The 19,388-nt window shown below is 43.7% G+C and overlaps 1 protein-coding gene across 1 annotated transcript in view; it reads right to left on the reverse strand.

Annotated features, from left to right (window-relative positions):
• Positions 1–1,070: 1,070 nt before the first annotated feature.
• The window catches only part of enc2 (ectodermal-neural cortex 2), a 30,974-nt gene continuing 12,656 nt past the window's right edge, over positions 1,071–19,388 (reverse strand). Inside the window, exons 4-12 of the mRNA XM_069718620.1 lie at positions 18,564–18,809; positions 17,400–17,489; positions 16,903–17,066; positions 15,768–15,915; positions 14,163–14,359; positions 12,630–12,735; positions 11,494–11,637; positions 10,143–10,559; positions 1,071–3,136 (exon numbers count right to left, since the gene is read on the reverse strand). Coding sequence (XP_069574721.1) covers positions 10,173–10,559; positions 11,494–11,637; positions 12,630–12,735; positions 14,163–14,359; positions 15,768–15,915; positions 16,903–17,066; positions 17,400–17,489; positions 18,564–18,809 — 1,482 coding nt within the window. The 3' untranslated portion in view covers positions 1,071–3,136; positions 10,143–10,172. The remainder of the gene's footprint in view (positions 3,137–10,142; positions 10,560–11,493; positions 11,638–12,629; positions 12,736–14,162; positions 14,360–15,767; positions 15,916–16,902; positions 17,067–17,399; positions 17,490–18,563; positions 18,810–19,388) is intronic.

Consider the following 19,388-nt stretch of genomic DNA (forward strand, 5'->3'; position numbering starts at 1 on the left):
GTCTATTTTCAATAAAATATGTGTTTATGTGATTTACAAATCATTACACTCCATTTTTACTTACATTTTACAGAGCGTCCCGACTTTAGCTAACGACATCATGTAACTTGTAGAAAACATCTATTGACTTTGTATTTAATGAGACAAGTCGAATGGGAGTGTGTTGGAGCCAGAGTGTTTTTGGAGCCAGCCCCTTGTGGCCCTCACTGGTATTGCAGTTTAAGTCACTTCCTCACTGGCCTCACTTTTCAGACCTGGAAAGTACATTCACTTTTATATTATTTTCATACAGTGTTAGAGAAGTCACACAGAGCAGGAGAAATAGAGGCTGATTAGGAAAAGAGCCTAAGAAAAATACACTTCAAGTCCCATTGAAATCAAATATTTCAGCGTGTGCAGCAGAATCTTGTCATGAATAAATGTATTAATGCTTATGTACATACGTGGTCACTGGTTAGAGACACCCTCCTTTTCTAGTTTCAACATGAAGTTTCACAGTTCAGATATAATGGACATCCATTGAAGACACTGTTCAAAGCTCAAAGCTGTGGGAATAGTTACGTGGCAAAAATTTGGCTAGAACCAGAAGAAGAGGTTTGACAAATAGTAAGTGTGCCTCGAGTGGCATGCTGTTTGGTTGACGTCACTCTGAACTGGACTCTGATGGAAATGTCACGACCCGGCTCAAAACGCCATGTCAAAAACAGAGGAAACGCAGCAAAACAATAATGAGATGAATTAAACTAAAAACAAGTTGACCCAAAAACTAACGGAAAATACACGAGGTCAGCAGTGACCTTTGTTTGGTACGGATGGCTGAGTGGTGTGATGTGCAGCTGTGTTGAGTGACATGACAAAACATGCGTGGGGAAAGAAAGAGTTCCACTCGGTCCGAGGAAAGGCGGAGTTTGATGAGGCCAGGCGTCTCCAATCAGACTGATGGACAGCTTCTGCCACCTAAGACATAGAGCTAGAGCAGACTAGAACATGAAACAGGAAGACCATCACAGAAACTATATCATGAACAGAGTCATTTTTTTATGTGTTTGCTTTTTGTTTTTTTTCCTTGTCTGACATCCGTGTTTAAAACGAGGCACACAAATGTTCCCGAATCTCCCGAACGACGTGCTTTCATCCACCTCTTCACATTCAAGAGCGACGCAGTTTAAAAACGAGTCCTTTTTATTTTCACCAGTTAAAACAAACAGTATCATACATTTTTTCTTCTCTTAGTTTCCCCAAATTATTTCAAAAACATGTTCCACCTCACGTCTTTCTAAAGATTTTAGAAACCAGTGGGAGCATGCTGAAGAGGATTTTGGAACGTCACTTCTGAGCAGCTGGAAATCGACTTTGAGAAATTGAATCAAATCCAGGCAAATACAAATCAGGAATGTCCAGGTTTATCATTTTCATAGCTTCCTCATGGCATCTTTGAACAGTGGGAGAAGGGACAAGTGCAAAGGGCTTATAACACCAGCAAATACTATACAGATAATACAACATATCAGTCATGATGCATCCGTGTGCTGCAGAAACCTTGTTTGTCCATATTGTGACAGTTGGTGTTATTTCCAACATGTGGAAACTAGTTTTACACCTGTGGGACAAAGACAAACTACTGCTGATGAATACACTGATAAATATCAAAAATGCATAGATGTTAGAAAATAAGGATTCAGTTTCAATTTCAGCTTCTTGTTGTTTAACAGCACTTCGGCAGTGATGCTTTCTGCAGGACACACTGTCACACGGCTGTTCTGTGCTTCTCATAATTTCTCCATTAAAAAAAGCACAAAACGTGCTTCTTTTTACCTGGAAATAAAACCGTTTCCTGTGACTGATGTACCATCGCCAGCCCAGTGCCTTGAAGTCGAATGTTACTCTGACGCCACTGGAAATACGAAGGACTACAAGTGCAACTTGTATTTTAATGAAATCTACAGATCCTATTCCCAAATGCATTTAGTAACACTTTTAATGAAAAATGTTGTTTTAGAGCTCAGCGAAGGTCTCAACACTTTGGCACCCAGGAAAGGCAAAAGCAAGAAGTAAATATTGTGATTCAAAAAAGTTTCAGAGGCTCCAGTTTTTACCGCTCAGACTGGAGGCTTTCTGTTTACTGCATCCTTCAGCTTCAGACTCACCACCATCATGAATCTCTCCATGTTGTCTTAGCGTTGTGCTTGGTCCGGCTCTTTCTCACATCACTCCTTGACGTCACTGCTCGCTGGTGACTGAGCCTTCTACTATTTACTGTGAAGTGATGTCTCAGTGAGAACACGTGTGGTGGACTAATAACACACTAACTATCACCATCACTATCTAGTTTGCCGTCTGCACCGAGTGGTGAATAAGTGAACGACACAGACAGACAGCTCGAATGCCACTCATGTTCAATCAATGTAAAGCAACGAGACGTTCAAGGACCGAACCGACTTTTTGGATCGTGGAAGTAAATCCAGCTCAGCGTCAGCAGTGACAAGTATTTAGTTTTGGACAATTTGCCAAAATAACCAAATAAAAAATAAACTGTATTAGTGTTCAAGATCACATCATTTTCATGAGTTGTTTTTTGAACCGGATATTTGTCTTTGATCGTTAAACATAACTCCTCCTGTAAACCCAAAAGGAATCAAAAATAAAGGGGTCGCAGTCAAATGTCATCTGGCAGCTGGAACAGCTGTTGTCTTTACACTGGAATGGTTTAGTAGATTTCATGACTTCCTAATACATTAAAGAAACACTCACACACACACACACACACACACACACACACACACACACACACACACACACACACACACACACACACACACACACACACACACACACACACACACACACACACACACCACTCAGGTTTGTATGAGCTCGCCATCAGCTGATAAAAGCCCATTTTGTCAGTATTCATCAGAGTTTCAGAGTTGTATCACATTATTTAGGAAGCGTCTCGTTCGGTGTGATCGTCTCTTTTGTGCAAAGACCTGAGTGATGTGCTGCCGGCTTTGTTCACTGCAGCATTCAGGACTGATGCAGCGTCTGTGAGGTGCAGATCGGTCTTTGTGGGGAGCTTTTGTTTCAGCCAGCCGCCGACCGAAGGACGGAGTCGCAGGACGTTGTCCTCCAGTCAGTGCTGAAAAAAACACAGGGACAAGGGGATAAGGGGGGGGGAGTAAGAGGACAATCAATTTCTTTCTGTAAAAAAAACGTTGTCCACTATTCAAAGTTCTTCCTCTCCAAGTATCAAAGTGTCCCGTCATGGCAGCTCTCGGTGCGAATGGGAAACAGTGTAAAGTACTTTGAGGCTGCAGAAGTGATGAAGCGCTCCGTATTTCCAGACCATTTAACACACTGTAACAGATTTATGAATTCTCGTGGGTCCCCCATCTTTTGTTAAAAAACTGTAACTCTACAAAAACATTGTCATCTCCTGGATTCGAACCTCGTCATCCCACGCGTCAGTCTGTGACTAAGGCCACCTAACAACCCCTCCTGCTTTTCAATACCGGCAAAAACTGACCTCGGTCACATGATCCCACGTCACATGATATTTAGGTCTGTGTAACTTTCACACTTTCAAAAGGTGTAACTTTGACGCCTGGGATTTGCCGTCATCATGCCCTCATGTTTCACGCTTTTAGTGGTCAGGATGTTCTGCACGGTGCAGACGGTGTTTTAATGTCCAAAATACAGAAATGAATACTTAGACACGGCAGGTTTGAAATTCAGTGAATAAGTAATGGAGCCACACAGCGTGACAACATGCAGCTTTAACGCAGCTATAATGCGGTTATTGACCCCCTCTAGCAATGAAATCAAAATAATAAACATTCTCCCTCTGTGTTTTACTCCGTGTCGGAAAAGCTCGGTAACTATGTGCTATAAACTTTGACATCACCGTTCTTTAGGAATCTGTAGGAGACGGATGGAGGCCGAATCTTCATCCTGAAGGTCAACGTTTGAGGACTATTAAAACGTCCTGACCGTACATGTGTGCCACAACTTGTAGACTTAAGGTCACACGCCACATTAAATTAAACCATTTTAACATTCAGTCAGAATGTTCTGCTTCAAGTCAACGTGTCATTCTTTTTTTATATATATATGTTAATTAGCACATTATATCTTTGAAGGGAAAGCTGGTGTGAAGTACATGAAAAAGAAAAAGAGTTTGGCGAGATCTTTGATAGATTATCCATCCTCTATCTGCTTCGTCATGAGCAGGGTCACAGAGGGGAGGGGAGCCTATCCCAGAAAAACAGACAGATGCATGCTCTCATTCACACCTACGGACAACGTAGAATCACCAAAGAACCAAACATGCATGTTTTTGGATGGTTGGAGGCAGCAGGAGTACAAGGAGAAAACCCACTCCAATCCAAAGAGAGACACCCTCTCGCCCCCCTCCCCCCATCTGAGGTGGATTGTAAGGTGGTGAGGGCCACCTGGTGGCAGAGAGGAGAACAGTCAGTGGATTTCATGAGGTTGAAGGATACAGCGGTGCTCACAGCAGCCGCAGTGTGAAAGGTGGTAACTTTTAAGTGCTACCACCGGACATACGTAGCTTGTTACGCTGACAGTGAACTGCTGTCAATCATCTTGAAGCTAACAGCATGTGACTGGTTAGCCTCATAAACCACATCCAAAAAAGATTGGGTTAGACAGTCACTAAGAATGAGCCAAGACCAAACCCACCACTCCTTCAATGGATTAAGTACCAGACCTATAAGTGGATTACACATAGCAGGGCTGGGTATTGTTTCAAAATGATCAATACTGTTACCCATAATTTGATTTTCATAACACTTCCTGGAGGACTTTTTTTTTTTTTAAACCAATGTTACAAAAACCCATTTGACAAAAATAAAATTAGAACAAATCTTTAGTTTGAGTTATTTTCTGTAGCTACAATTTACAGATATCCCCTGAACACCTCCCATACATGTCTCCAGTCCCCACTCAGACAGGCATGTGGACAGAAAGGAGTTTGAAAAGAGTGACATAAGGCGTTAAATCTATTCAAGTTGAAACTAAGTGGTTTTAACAGGGCAGCCGGCCCAAGCAGAGATTATACAAGTGAGAAATGATTACTGTGTAAATGTAACAGAAGTTGTGCTGTTATAACAGAAACATGTTGGTGTGGTTGGAGCTTAAATATTCAACAATGCCTTTTTCCACAGTAGAAAGTGTTGAATCAATTTGGTCAGCCCCATTAAAGTGGTAATGTATGGAACAGCACCACACACTGTAAAAGTGTTCGTAGCTTCCGGGTCGGAAAAATGAGGCGGATGTGGAAGCGCCTTAAGCTGCGATACCACCGAGTGCCACTAGAGGTCGGCTGTAAAAAGCCTGCGGCTTCATTGACTCCCATTCAACTTCTCTCATCAAATTCTCCATCAGTTATCCTGGCATTGTTAGCTAAAGTCGCTCCTTCTTATTCGTTTTCTGGAGGTCCATCTGAAAATAATCCCTCATTCATTAGAAAATAGCACTCAAAAGTTGTTGTTTTTTTTGGGTGGGGGTGGGGGGGTGTCTGTTTGATTGACAGGCCTGTAGTGCAGTCAGGTTACAGCTATCGGTGGGCGGGACGTAGCATCCTCGGGTTTCTGAGGGTCTGAGATCGACCTGCTCTGTGTTATACTTTAAACATACATAAGGTGGCTTCACGAACACTATGTTCTTTTAAAAGTTTTTCGAGCACAGAATAGAGGGAGGAAAATGGGGGTCGGAAAACAAACTTTTATTATCCCTAGTCGCTGCCGTTTTCCTTTACGGAACCCTACAGAATTTCTTAAGACTTCCGTCTCAAAGGCTGACACTTCAGCTAAGTATTTATGGGATTATCTTTCTCTCAAGTCACATAATCTTTACACATCCTTCGCCAGCTCTCTAATCCCCTCACTGACTCGAGCATCATGAACACACACAGTGACAAAACTCCCAGCATGCAGCTGGGATAAACACATGCAGAAAAACTCATTTACACAAGCATTTGAACGGCATTCATCCCTGACAGAAACGGTTAGACCCACACCTTCTACGCTTCCGCCCCCATCTCTCCCACATGTGCCGCCTCGGAGCGTCTCACTTGGCAAAGCTTCGAACATTGACTAATCTGCTGTCATGAATTAACATATGAAAGAGCTCTGAATTTAAACTGCTGCTGCCGCTCTGCTAAATATTGTGACCCCTGACTGGAAAAGCAGCTTTGGGAGTAAAAGTAGTGACAACATGAGCTGCAAAATGAGAAGCAGGATTATGTTAGAGCGCGTGCGTGCGCATGCGTGTGCGTTCTGCAGTAGAGATATCAGGCTGCAGGGATATTTTAAAGTGATCACAGTTGGGAGTATTTTAAGCCCGTGTGAACACTTGACCCCGCAAAACGCTTCTAAATCTCAAAAACCGTTGCAAACCAAAATTTCGTGCAAATGGGTTCCCATTTCCTCCACGTGGATCATTTTCAAAATGTCGACGTTGTGGTACCAGTTTGTTTCTGATTGACAAAAGGACGGGGAAATGAGCACGGACACTACAGCTCTGGGATTTGTACCTTCACTTCGAACGACAGTCCCACTGACTTCTGAAGCTTCGCAGTCATTAGTTGATGATCATTAGTTTTGCAGGTAAATTGGTCCAAACTTTGAGGGCGTAATCCATCCAACAGGTGTTGGACAGAGAAAGGGGGCCAACTGACGGACAGAAATTCCCTTCTGGAAGGCCACACAACCAGTGTTGCTAAAAATAGCTCCCATGTAGACCTATTTCAAACTCTGCTTGCTATAGCCCTTATGAATCATTCATTTTCTTCAAGACTGTTAATGTGCACAGTATTGTTCTCAGTATATGTCCTGTATAGATTCGCAGGTCCCAATTCCTACAATGTAGCCCCCCACTAAACTTATCTATCAGCTGATTTACAGTTTGCAGTTGCTTTTATCCAACTTTTCATCTTTTGTCTATTTGCTTATTGCTGATTAACTTGGAACGTGTCTCGAGCTGGAAAATCTCAGGTTATCCAGAGGCAGCTGGATTCTTCACCTCTCATCTGAAAGGCTTATTCAGAGGTGACATTCAGACACCTTCAGAGTCGTTTGGGTCACCCGTGAGTCCCCCCCCCCATTCAGTCTGTTACAGCTGAACAAGCCTTTCAGATAAGAGCTGGAACGTCGTAAAGAAGCTGGGATAAGACGGAGACTGGCCATGACCCGAATGAACGATAATCTTCACAGATGTATGGAGCTGGCAGTTAGACCGAGATGTGTAAAGGGAACAACAGACGAAGCACACAGTTGTAAACTGGATTCTCTGAACTGTGCTGAATGTGTTGAAATGTGAGCTTCCAGATACGAGCTGCTTTATTGCTTTCTCCCCCACAAAGTAACACACCAACAAGAGCTCACATCAGGAAGAGCAATGCGCCGCTGCTGGAGGAGTTTGTGCAGCTCACACACATCTGTGGTGATAAAACAAATCAATTATTCAAATAATAATGAACTAAAACAGTTTTTTATGGCTTATTAAATCTAATCTCCTGTTTTGATGATGAATAAATCATAGCTATGAAAAACAAAGTGAAGTAATTAGTGCCTCCACTGAACATCGAGGCCCATTGGAGAGCCGAGTGCTCTTTTCCCGCACGGAGGCCCAAAACAACGGGAATCAAAATGAGGACAACTGGCGATAAAAGAAGACAATACACGCAGACAGTAAGTCGTGTACACACAGAGTAAAGGAGGGAATGAGACACAAATACAGACGGTTTAAGTATGACAGGCGAGATGGATCTGAGAGGAGGAGGCTGCTCTGGGAATTTACTTCCATAACATGAATTTTTGAAAGGGTGGGGGAAGGTAGCGAGGGAAGGAGGGGGCCGACGGCGTGGAAGAGGATGCGGCGCTGAGTGGAGATGGATGGAGGATATTTATATGCTGCCATCCCACTGGACGGCCTCTCCGTGCACTCAGAGAGGATAAAGAGAACATTAGCCGAGGAAGAAGCTTCTTCTCTGCTTTCCCTCAGCAACACACGGGTCTTTAAGTACTCTCAGAGCAACGACGTGGCTTTTGAAATACAGGTTTTAGTCAATGCTGGTTTTTGTTATATGGTGAATGATTATCGTCCTTAAACTAAAACAATGACAAAGAAGAGCTCTGCGGTCATTTCCATCTGTTGCTTGGGAGAATTTCAGAGTCAACACCAACACCAGTGCAAAAGGACAATAAATCCAAACAACATGAAGCTCTAATGATTTATATTTGTTTCCTGAGGATTCCTATTTTTATTCTGGTCCAGTCCAGATGACGAGTGAGACATTTACGCTGCGTCCAGCTCGTCCACTCACTCACTCTACAGGGTTTTCTACTCACTATGGGGCGAAGAGCAGATGAGGGATTTAGGGCGGCACGGTGGTGCAGTGGTTAGCACTGTCACCTCACAGCAAAAAAGGTTCCGGGTTCGAATCCGGTCCTGGGCCTTTCTGTGTGAGTTTGCATGTTCTCCCTGTGCTTGCGTGGGTTCTCTCCGGGTTCTCCAGCTTCCTCCCATCATCCAAAAACATGCACCTCAGGTCAGGTTACCTGGCGCCGCACTAGTGGCAGCCTGCTGCAGCAGCTCCCCCCTGAGAGCCCCCCTGCTGTAGTGAAGACATTTCCCCTCGGGGATTAATAAAGTGTATAAAATTTAAAAAAATGATACATTTCAGACAGTATTTCCATGTTCTGATGCACCGTAGACACGTAAATATTGTTATTTTTAAGGAAGTACACATTGGAATTGACTTCCTGTCACAGTGCACTTCTTCACAATGTTGGGAGGAAAGTCTTCAACACGTAACTGTATTTCCAACTTTCTTTGGCTGCGCTGCATCCACCTCCAGAGGCATGATGGGAACTGCAGCTGTAACCAGGCTCCGATATGCTAATTCTTCAATATATTCCTATATATAGGAGAGGCTGTGGCTCAAACGGTAGAATGGGTTGCGCACTAATCGGAAGGTTGGTGGTTCGATCCCCAGCTCCTCCTGTCCACATGCCTAAGTGTCCTTGAGCAAGACACTGAACCTGAAAAAATTGCTCCCGATGGTGTACCGTCGGTGTGTTGTAAGTCGCTTCGGAGAAAAGCGTCAGCTAAATGAAATGTAAAATAATGAATTCATCGTGAATGAACGTTAAATGTTTGAGGGAAACACTGCATATTGTTCGAACCTTCCAGCGAGTTCCTCAAATAAATCATGTCATGGGCCACAGGTTGGAGACCCCAGCTTTAATGGGATATGCTGCAATGCAGGGAGGTTGTTGCTCAGTCAGTAGAGTGGGTTGCACACTAATCAAAAGGTTGGTGGTTCAATCCCCAGCTCCTCCTGTCCACATGTCTAAGTGTCCTTGAGCAAGACACTGAACCCTAAGTTGCTCCCGATGGTGAACCATCGGTGTGTGAATGTTCTCCTGATGGCAGCACCTTGCATGGTGATCTGTCTCATTAGTGTGTATGAATGGGAAAACTATGTTAAAGTGCTTTGAGACCGAAAGGTGATAAAGCGCTATACAAGTACGGACCATTTACCATGATGGTAACACGATCTATGTAGGGTAGACCTTTTGTCCGCTACATTTTGATGGGCCACATGATTAGTTTGTGTTGCACTACGTAAAAGATCAAATTTACAGTTGAGAATTCAAACAGCACTACAGAATGTGTCAGCAGGGAACTGACACTCAATATTCATACTTTATAAAAACACTCAGTTCAGGATCGTTACACCCACGTTCAATTTGACTGATCCAGCTGCTGTTTCTCAGACCAACAACTCAGCCGAAACACCTCCCACACACACAGACACGAATCGGCAGCTTGATGTTTTCATCTTGCCTGAAAATACTCAAATTAATATGGATTTATGAATCCGAGTCATGGACACACAGAGACGAAGTAAACAGACAGACTGGAGGGAAATAACAGAAACGTCTGACTTATAACAGAAATAGAACAATCACACACACACACACACACACACACACACACACACGCACACACACACACGCACATAGCCATCTCACGCCTGTACTTTGTGTTTCTCGGCTCTGAGGTGAATAAATGATGTCTGACACCCAACAGGTGGGAGGTCCCCGTTCACAGCGTACCTGGGATCAGCGGCTCCTGGCGGCTCCCCGTTAGGCAGGTAGGTGCTTCCATGTGCTGACGAAGGCGGTGGGGATCAGTGAATAAGGCACGGTGGTGATGGAGTTCCAACTGTCTGACGTTGGGTCGTAACAGTCCAACGTTTTACACCGCTGCGTCCCAAAATACCCGCCGACCACGTACAGCTTATTTCCCGAGGCCACGGCGTGGCAGCTCATCCGCTTGGACGTCATGTCGCCCACTCGAGTCCACTGGTTGGTTTCACAGTCAAATCGATAAGCGGACGCAGCGGTGAACTCGGTGTCTCCGCCCATGATGAAGATCTGGCTCCCCAACACAGCAGCTGCCGTGTAGCGCCAAGGCTGCGGGCATTCGGCTGCAATATTCCAGCGGTTGCCCACTGGGTCGTAACACTGGACCTGGAAATAGAAGACAGGAAATAATGCAGCTGACACCCATCAGGTCCAGCTCCTCCACTGACTGTAGTAATGCCTTGTCTTCCAGATGACATACTTCCCTCAGTACACTAACAAATACTGATCTTACATGTCGGGACTCTTACTTGTGTAGAGCAGGAATTTTAACAGAACAGTGTTGTTTGAAAATCCCAAACTGCTGTTCTCCACTGACTAGAAATAACCTCATCGTGTGAACACATCATCCTCCAAAATATCTGCAGCTTCAATTATTTTACCCAGAAATCAACATGTTTTTATGTCCTTTGTTTAATACACTGATTCTTCTGTCCAGCAGCAGCAGTGAAAAAGAAACACTTTGTGGTCAGGAACAGCTGCAGCTCCTTAAATTTGATGATTCTCTACGTCGGTGGCCCCGCCCCCTTCCTCTACGGAGCCAAGATGGCGACCGTTTAGGGTGGAAAGTGTCCAGAGTTTCTCACTTCTTTTTGGACCATTTGAGTGCATCATCCTGGTACTTATAGTGTTCTGATGTTTCTGTACTGACAGTTTGAACACACTGATGCACTCAGAATAGTGAGAGTAAGTACACAAGTACAACATCTGGAACACAAGTACAACATCTGGAACACAGCATCGGTCTGTGGTCAAAGATATGAAATGAGGAACATTTCAGACTGTTCAGTAGGATGTGGAGCCTTTTCACTTTCCTCTGGATGTCTTTAGTACAACATTGAACATAAAAACACAAAAAACATTTAACAACAAGTGTTTCTTAAAGATGAAAACTCTCAGTCGAAGATGGACTCGTCACCTTAACACGACTGAAATGAACCCGTGTTGGTTCGGTCATTGTAACGTGTCAGTTCGTTCTACAGCGAGCTGCAGAAAGACGCCTTGTAAAGAAGGAGGGAGGTACGTGTGGAGATGCACCCACCTTGGAGGCCTTGTCTCGGTGTATGGTGGTTCCCCCGAAAACAAAGAGTTTGAGTTTGGCACTGACCACCGCTGCGTTACTGACTCCATCTCTTAGAGGAGCCATCATAGTCCATTTATTACTGAGAGGGTCGTACCGCTCCACCTGCAAAACACGACACGGCAGAAACACAGGATCCATGTTAAACACACGAAACACTTCAAATTTGGATTTTTAAAACGGAGTTGTATTTAAAAAAATAAAGACATTTTAAAACATGATGAGTTGGGTTTGTTTTAGAGGCCAAATCTATTTTACTGCATATGTACATGCACAAGGTTTGGATTGTTACATTACATGTACATGTACACAGTAATCCCCTTGGGGATTAATAAAGTAACTACCTAACCTACCCTAACCTAATACATGTATATACGTCATTTATTTGATCTTTGGGGTATTTGAGCCTTTTTATGGACAGTTTTGTTGCAATACATTTGAACTGCATGTTTAAAAATATAAACTTGATTTGTATCAAATATTTGTTTTTTCTTCTTCTGTAGCAGTTTGATGGATTTCACATGACATAAATATATGGTTTCATGTAGGAACATACATGAGTTTTACATATAATCTGGTGTTTACATATAATCCTATGTGATTGGTGCATCTGCCACTGGAACATCAGGTGTGTCGAAGTCGGGGGCGGAGCCACCAGTTGCACTTCACATAAATCCAGACCGCCACATATCCTCAGATCTGCCATCTGCACGCTGCCATGTCATTACTGCATCACAGTTGGTGTTACTACCATCCAGCCTGATATATCCTCAGTGTTTCTGCTCTTGTTTTTGACTTTGCTGTGACTAAGTTGATTCTTCATCTCCTCCTATAGTCCCGTCCTCTCTGACTCCGCCCGGCCTCAATGCCTGCTTGAGGCAGGTGAAAAAAATTATGGGATTTAATACTTACAAATTAAACCTTTAATGTGGCGAAGTTGAGTCAAAGTCAAACCAGCAGAAGAGATTTCTCCTCATAACATCAAATTACAAGCTGCACATACTTACATCCTGGTAATTAGGGTCCTAACTCTTCATTCATAGATAAATTAGTACATAGTAAAACTATTTTCACAAAGTCGTCAGTTATTTTCAAACCTGTTTTAGAGAGACAGATGGAGATGCAGGGAAAACTCCAGCAATGGCTGTGTGGCCTCCAACGACGTAAAGGCTGTTTTCCAACTCGGCTGAACCATGACCGAACCTGAAGAAGACACAGAAACACGGAACGTGTGTGTGAGAGACAACGACTAGACCTTTCATTCAACGCTGTGGTGTGTGGTGTGAGGCGCCACATCAGGATGTTTAAATTTCCATTTAAATGGCAAATGGTCTGTACTTGTATAGCGCTTTATCACCTTTCGGTCTCAAAGCACTTTAACATGGTTTTCCATTCATACACACTAACGAGACAGATCACCATGCAAGGTGCTGCCATCAGGAGCACATTCACACACTGGTGGTACACCATCAGGAACAACTTAGGGTTCAGTGTCTTGCTCAAGGACACTAAGACATGTGGACAGGAGGAGCTGGGGATTGAACCACCAACCTTTTGATTAGTGTGCAACACACTCTACCGTCTGAGCCACAGACAAACTGCAGTGGGTCTGTAGCTGTTAAGTTTACATGTCATAGTAAATCTTTAACTTAAAGACTGGGAAGTAAATTCAGAGACTTGCTTCAACACACATTTTAAATGTAAGAAAATAGTATCTGAAAGCACATCAAAGGACTGAAACATGTTATTCTGAATTGTGGAGTTAAACCATGAAACCGTTTCTCATCAGTTTTCAGGTCTGGAGGTTTTAGGCAGAGCTGAAATGGCAGCTCCCACATGCTGCTCTTAGAAGGTTTATTTAGATCAAGAAGCACAACAAAGGAACATTTAATCCTTCAGGTTATCAGAATAACTCAAATTCCAAATCACCAAACTCAGAGATACATAGCTTGAAAAACTCTAATGTGAAAAGAAACTACAGCCGTCAAACGAATGTTGTGAAGTCAAATCTTAAAGCTGCATAACATGGAAATACTCAAGTAACCTGAGTAAATGTACTCGATTACATTCCACCTCTGTCAGAAGCCCAGACATGTGATACAGGTCACAACACGCGTTATGTTACCTGTGTTTATATTTCTACTTTTTGTTTTTACCAATGTGCGCTGAATGCAGCAGAGTCCAAATATTCTGATACATTCTGGAACCGCCGACAATAGGCATTATGAAACTCTGACAAACAATTTGCTTCTTGTGTCTGGTTGATGTGTGACTGCTGAACTTTGGTACACAGCAAACTCCAACCTCAGGAAAAACAATCCCTCTGATTGTTGTGCAATGAGCCAACATCCATTTGCTTTAGTTGCTTCACAATTTCTCAGTCTGAACATTCAGCTGCAGAGTTGCAATCTCATAAAAGGCATCAATGCGTCTGACAAGAAAGGTTAGAAAGATTCTGACTTCATCAGCTGCACACAGAACGTTATAATCACTTGTATGGATTTTACTCAAATGTAGGCTTTTACTCCAGTTTATACCACTTCACATGAATTGTTACTATTCTAAATGAATTCGTACAACTCTACATGAAACATGACGACACGTAGTGCCCAGAGTACCATGTTGCTCACCTGGCTATTAGCATGGGAGCTCCTTTAGACCACTCCTCGTGGACCGTGTCGTAGATCCAGACGTCTTTGGACACGCCGTTCTCCGATCCTCTTCCTCCCGTCACGTAAACCTTACAGCCGATGGCACACGCGCTGAACTCCTTCCTGGGGCTGGGCAGGTCAGCCTTCGGTATGATCTCCTTGGCTTTATGGTCAACCTAAAAAAACAAAAACAAAAACAAAAAACAGTCGGCAGACACACTGCGTGAACAAAAAGGAGAGCTCAGAATCCAAAACAAAATGTCCACAAATTCACAGATGGGATGAGGAGGTTGGGAAATAAATCCTCAGAACTTGTTTTCCTGATGTTCTTATGTGGTCAAAGAAGTGCAGCTCAACACTGAGCTCAGGAACAACAACAAAAACAAAGCGACGTGCACCTCAGTCTCATGAATGCATCTGTGTCTGTATTGCTTTAAACTGGGAGAACATGGGGACCAGTTAACGTAGCCTTAGCGGCTGACGCTAGTTTAGTTTCTCTCCATAACTTGACGGTCAGCATCTTCTTCTTAAAGGAGTATTGATGTGTGTGCTTGAGGATGCAGAGTGTATAACACCGTAAGACCGTTAGAGAGGGTTTGAAGAAGACACACACACACACACACACACACACACACACACACACACACACACACACACACACACACACACACACACACACACACACACACACACACACACACACACACACACACACACACACACACACACACACACAGATGAAGTATGCATGTCTTTCAGTGCTTCAGTCCAAACCCTGAGATGTTGTAGACTCTGGATTTATTGTTATGGTTACTGGAGTGCATCTTCCACCTCGCTCACAGCTTCAGTTTTCTGATAACAGTCTGTGAACTCGGCTCATATAAGCATTTGCACAGCCACTGTAAAGGGCGGACCAATCAGTGACCGGTGTCGATTGATAAGCAAGTTTGTCCCACCCTTCCTTCACTGGGATTGGACGGCTGGTGACAGTGCAGCGTTAACATTTTTTAACTCTTGCTGAACGAAAACAAAAACTAAACTAAAATAAAATAAAATATTTTAAAGAAGAAGAAGAAGATGCTGACCGTCAAGTTATGGAGAGAAACTAAACTAAACATTATTCTGCACTGAACGTTGCAATAAACGCTTTTAAAAATATGCTGTACTCAGGAAAAACCCCTTTGCTGGACACGGTAGGTAGTTGCAGCGGTGGCAGGGTGTCGGCCGGTTTTGGCGCTTGCTGATTGGTTGAAATTAACGGCCAGCAGGATGGAACGACTAAAAACAATTCTCTGGCGGGTCGCCTGACCCATATCCACTCAGTGAAATTGGGTCAGGTTCGCATGGAGCTACCAGGACGTCATAAATACAATAGGAATGACCGGATATCAAGATACAGAGAATTAGATCAGTGATTAAAGTGAAACTAATCCTTCTGCTAAACTCCTGCAGTCACTTTGTGAATGAAGACCTTTAGTTACGCTTTGGTTAACTCAGTCATGTTTTAACAATGGCTGCTCTCCACTAACTGAGCTGAACACATGATGTCAGGGGAACCAGCCGTGTCTATTATTTATTTTTTACCTGATATATCTTGTCACACATGAAGGTCTGGCCTCCCAGTATCAGCAGTGTGTGTCCTGCCTTGCGAGGTCGAGCGCAGGGGCTCGTTACCACTCCGTCATTCTGAAGGATTTTCTTCTTGCACTGCATCGCCTCCTCCACTATTGACCTGCAGAACAAAGATGAAACACGAGCCGAGAGATGATGACACGTCTGTTTATCTTCCTCGCAGAAAGCACTGCTGCTAACGTGACCGCATCTGCACAATACTTCTTTTTCTTTCTATTTGCAGTTCTGTCACATTACAACAAATGTGATCAACCAAAAGTCAAAAGTTAGTTTAAAGTTGAATTGAATTGAAACTGCATTCACTGTCCCTCTTCTTCTGATGTGCATTTATTAGCGTTCTTTGTTAATTATTCTTTGTTTACTCCACAGCTTCCCCGTCTCTCAAGACATACTAGACTCTGAGCCTCTGCAGCAGTCTTAAAAATAATAATAATCCATTAATGGAAAAGAAGCAACGCTTTTATTCTCTTAGAGAAGAGCAGAGAGAGAACTAAGAAGACAGTAAAACTCTGCCAAGAAAAAAAGTTTCCCTCCTCCCACCGCTCAGTTGTTAGTTTGTCATGTCTGTCCAAACCACAGACTGAATAGAAAAGTGTTTGTAGCTTCCAGCTCTGAAAAATGAGGCCACTGTGGAAGTGCCTGAAGCTGCAATACCACCGAGTGCCACTGGAGGCTGGTTCCAAAAAGCCTCCGGCTCCATAGACTCCCATTCAGCTGGTCTCACAAAATTCAAAAAATATCTCCACCAGTTATCTCGGAGTTGTTAGCTAAAGTCGCTCCATTTCAGTTTTCTGGCCGTCCATCTGAATATAATCCCGTCAGTAATTCGAAAATAAGCTTCAAAAAGATGTGTTTTTGGGGGCGTATCGGTTTGATTGACAGGCCCGTGGTGCAGTCAGGTTACGGCTATCGGTGGGCGGGACGTAGAATCGACGGGTTGTTGCAAATATGGATGTTGCTTGCAAAGAAGCTACAGATTCTTTAGAATCTAAAACTTCATGTTTTCTAATGTGAAACTGAGCAAAGTGAAAAAAAGGGAACACGCTGGAGACGTGAATCTCGTCGACACGGACTCATCAGAACCTACCTGCTCCTCTTGTCAGCCATAACCAACTCTTCACAAGCCACGGCCTCCAGCAGGCACTCCGACGGCAGCAGAGCCAACCGGATGCCCCGCAGCAGCTCCGGGACGTGAAGCCGTCGACCGTCCAGGTCGTAACGAACCCACCGCATCACCGAGTTAAACACCACCTGCCACAAGTCGGACTCGGTCAGTATTTCAGACGAAGCACTTGGACAGCTTCGTCATTGTTGGCTTTTATTACGATGGATAAAACTAAACTACCATGATAATTGAATTCTGCCTTTTACCCTCGTGTTGTCTTTGAGTCAAAATGACCCGCAGCTGTGTTCAACCAAGTTCTATTTTATTTTCATATTTTTTGGGACGGCTGTGAGGATTTCTTTAAAGAATGATGACCAATGATCCCAAAAAATATAAAAATATAGAAATAAAATAGAACTTGGTTGAACACAGCTGCGGGTCATTTTGACCCGAGGACAACAGGAGGGTTAAAAACTCACCTGTTCATCTTCGATCTCCAGCTCGTCGCTCAGAATCAGCTCCAGCAGTTTATCTTTAGACAGACTGTAGAAATCCTCCGACTCTCTGACCTACACAACAAACATGTTTGACAGCTGAACATTGACGACTTCTACATCTCCTGTGATCGTGCTGCTGTACTCGAGTGACGATGCGGAGATGAAGACTGAGAGGGTCCAACTGCAGGCTTTCATTTTGTACAATCACAATAACTTTAAAGTCACGCCAAAGACTTGGTCACAGATGATGAGTGAAGAGATGATGTGGACTGTAAAACAGTTTGCATCAGTCGCGCTCGGCAGCAGAAAATAAAATGCTTCACTCAGCCTTTTTTCTTTGTGAGCTGTGACGTCATCTCTTAAATCACACATGAAACAGATTCTGTTATTAAACCAAGCATTTTCCTTTTGAAACAAACACGCCAGCTTTGTTTTCAGTTTCTATATCCAACAGCAGTAAAATCTAAACGCAGGGTGTGTGTGTGTGTGTGTGTGTGTGTGTGTGTGTGTGTGTGTGTGTGTGTGTGTGTGTGTGTGTGTGTGTGTGTGTGTGTGTGTGTGTGTGTGTGTGCGCGCCTGAGGATCCTTCACCTCTCGAGGCTTCATCTCAAGGAATCTCTGCAGGACATTACTGAGAGTGAGCGGCTCTGCTCCATCATTTCTAATAAAGTTAAAAGGCTCCACAGGATTTCTTTGAAAAAAGATCTGACGGTTTTTAGTCCAGAGAGCTCGCGCTGCTGGGAACGAAAAAGTCATTACTTAATGTTGTCCAAACTGATTTCAAATATAAAATACTGTCGTAATGACACATTTTACTTCTACAGCAAGCCCAGTAGAAGAAAAGCTGCCTGGAGGATGGTGCAGGAACAGAAACTCGTGAAACAGGAGGACTTGAAAAAAAAAAAGAGGAATGTTTGACCTACAATCACAAAGTTACCGTTTCCTCGTGGCACCTCGGGCAGCACCACCACACCCAGGTCATACAGACGCAGTCCAACTAAACACACAGCTTTGAAAGGAAAAGTTCCCTCCTCAGGAAGTAGACAAGAAAAATCTGTCGCAACAGAAAACACTTTCCCGCATGTAAAGCAGGAACGTTCGTCCTGATGCAAGTCGAACTTCTAGAGAAGAAGAAGCGCTTCTCACCGTCTCGTAGTGTAGGAGACACATCCTCCACGACAGCTCGTACAGCCTTTTACACTGGTGGGCGTCCGACAGCAGCATCATCCCCAGGCAGTTGGACGAATGCAGGTTTTTCTCTAAAAACTCTGCCGCTGCGTCGCGTATGTCGTGAAACTGCAACATGTCGCCCGCCTCCAACAACGACTCGGCGTTCTCCTCGTTTATGATGACTCGAGAGGAATAGGCAAAGTCCAGCAGGAGCTCCAGGACCTAGCAGAGTGGAGAATGAGACATTACAGCAAGAAGAACAAAGGAGAAAAACAGGAGTTGTGTTTTCACATAAAAACCACGGTGACACTTTCAATGTGAGGTTCAAAAACTGCTTCCATACAAGTGCATGACACAAAACTATCCTACTCTTTGAAATAAATAAATGAAATAACAAATTTCCCGGAGGACGAAAAACCTTTTGAGAAACTGAAGGACCTGAACTTCAAACTAAATTAGCTCCTGACGGACAGTTGCAGGTGCAGAAACTCGACCTGCTCTGATTTAAAGGAATGAACTTCTCTGCTCGGTCAAACAAAAGATCTGGAAGCTGCTTCAACTTGTGTACGACTCCATTCCTTCCTGGCGGTGCCACATGTGTTAATATTACAAAGAGGAAGAGACATTTCTGAACTTTAAAAGCAAAAAGGTGAGCCTCGAGTACGAGAGCGAGTTGAAAGTCAGCAGTGATGAGTCAGCAAAACACACCAACGAGACAAAATGACATTCTGAAGCAGGAGAAAGTGAAAAATCAAAGAGTCAGCAGATCATCTGCGCTGGAAAGAGGCACTGGAAAAAATG

This window comes from Brachyistius frenatus, unplaced genomic scaffold (assembly GCF_029030835.1).
Source record: "Brachyistius frenatus isolate BFR_SWC_R1_liver_20210118 unplaced genomic scaffold, ASM2903083v1 Contig_194, whole genome shotgun sequence".
Lineage (NCBI taxonomy): Eukaryota > Metazoa > Chordata > Actinopteri > Embiotocidae > Brachyistius > Brachyistius frenatus.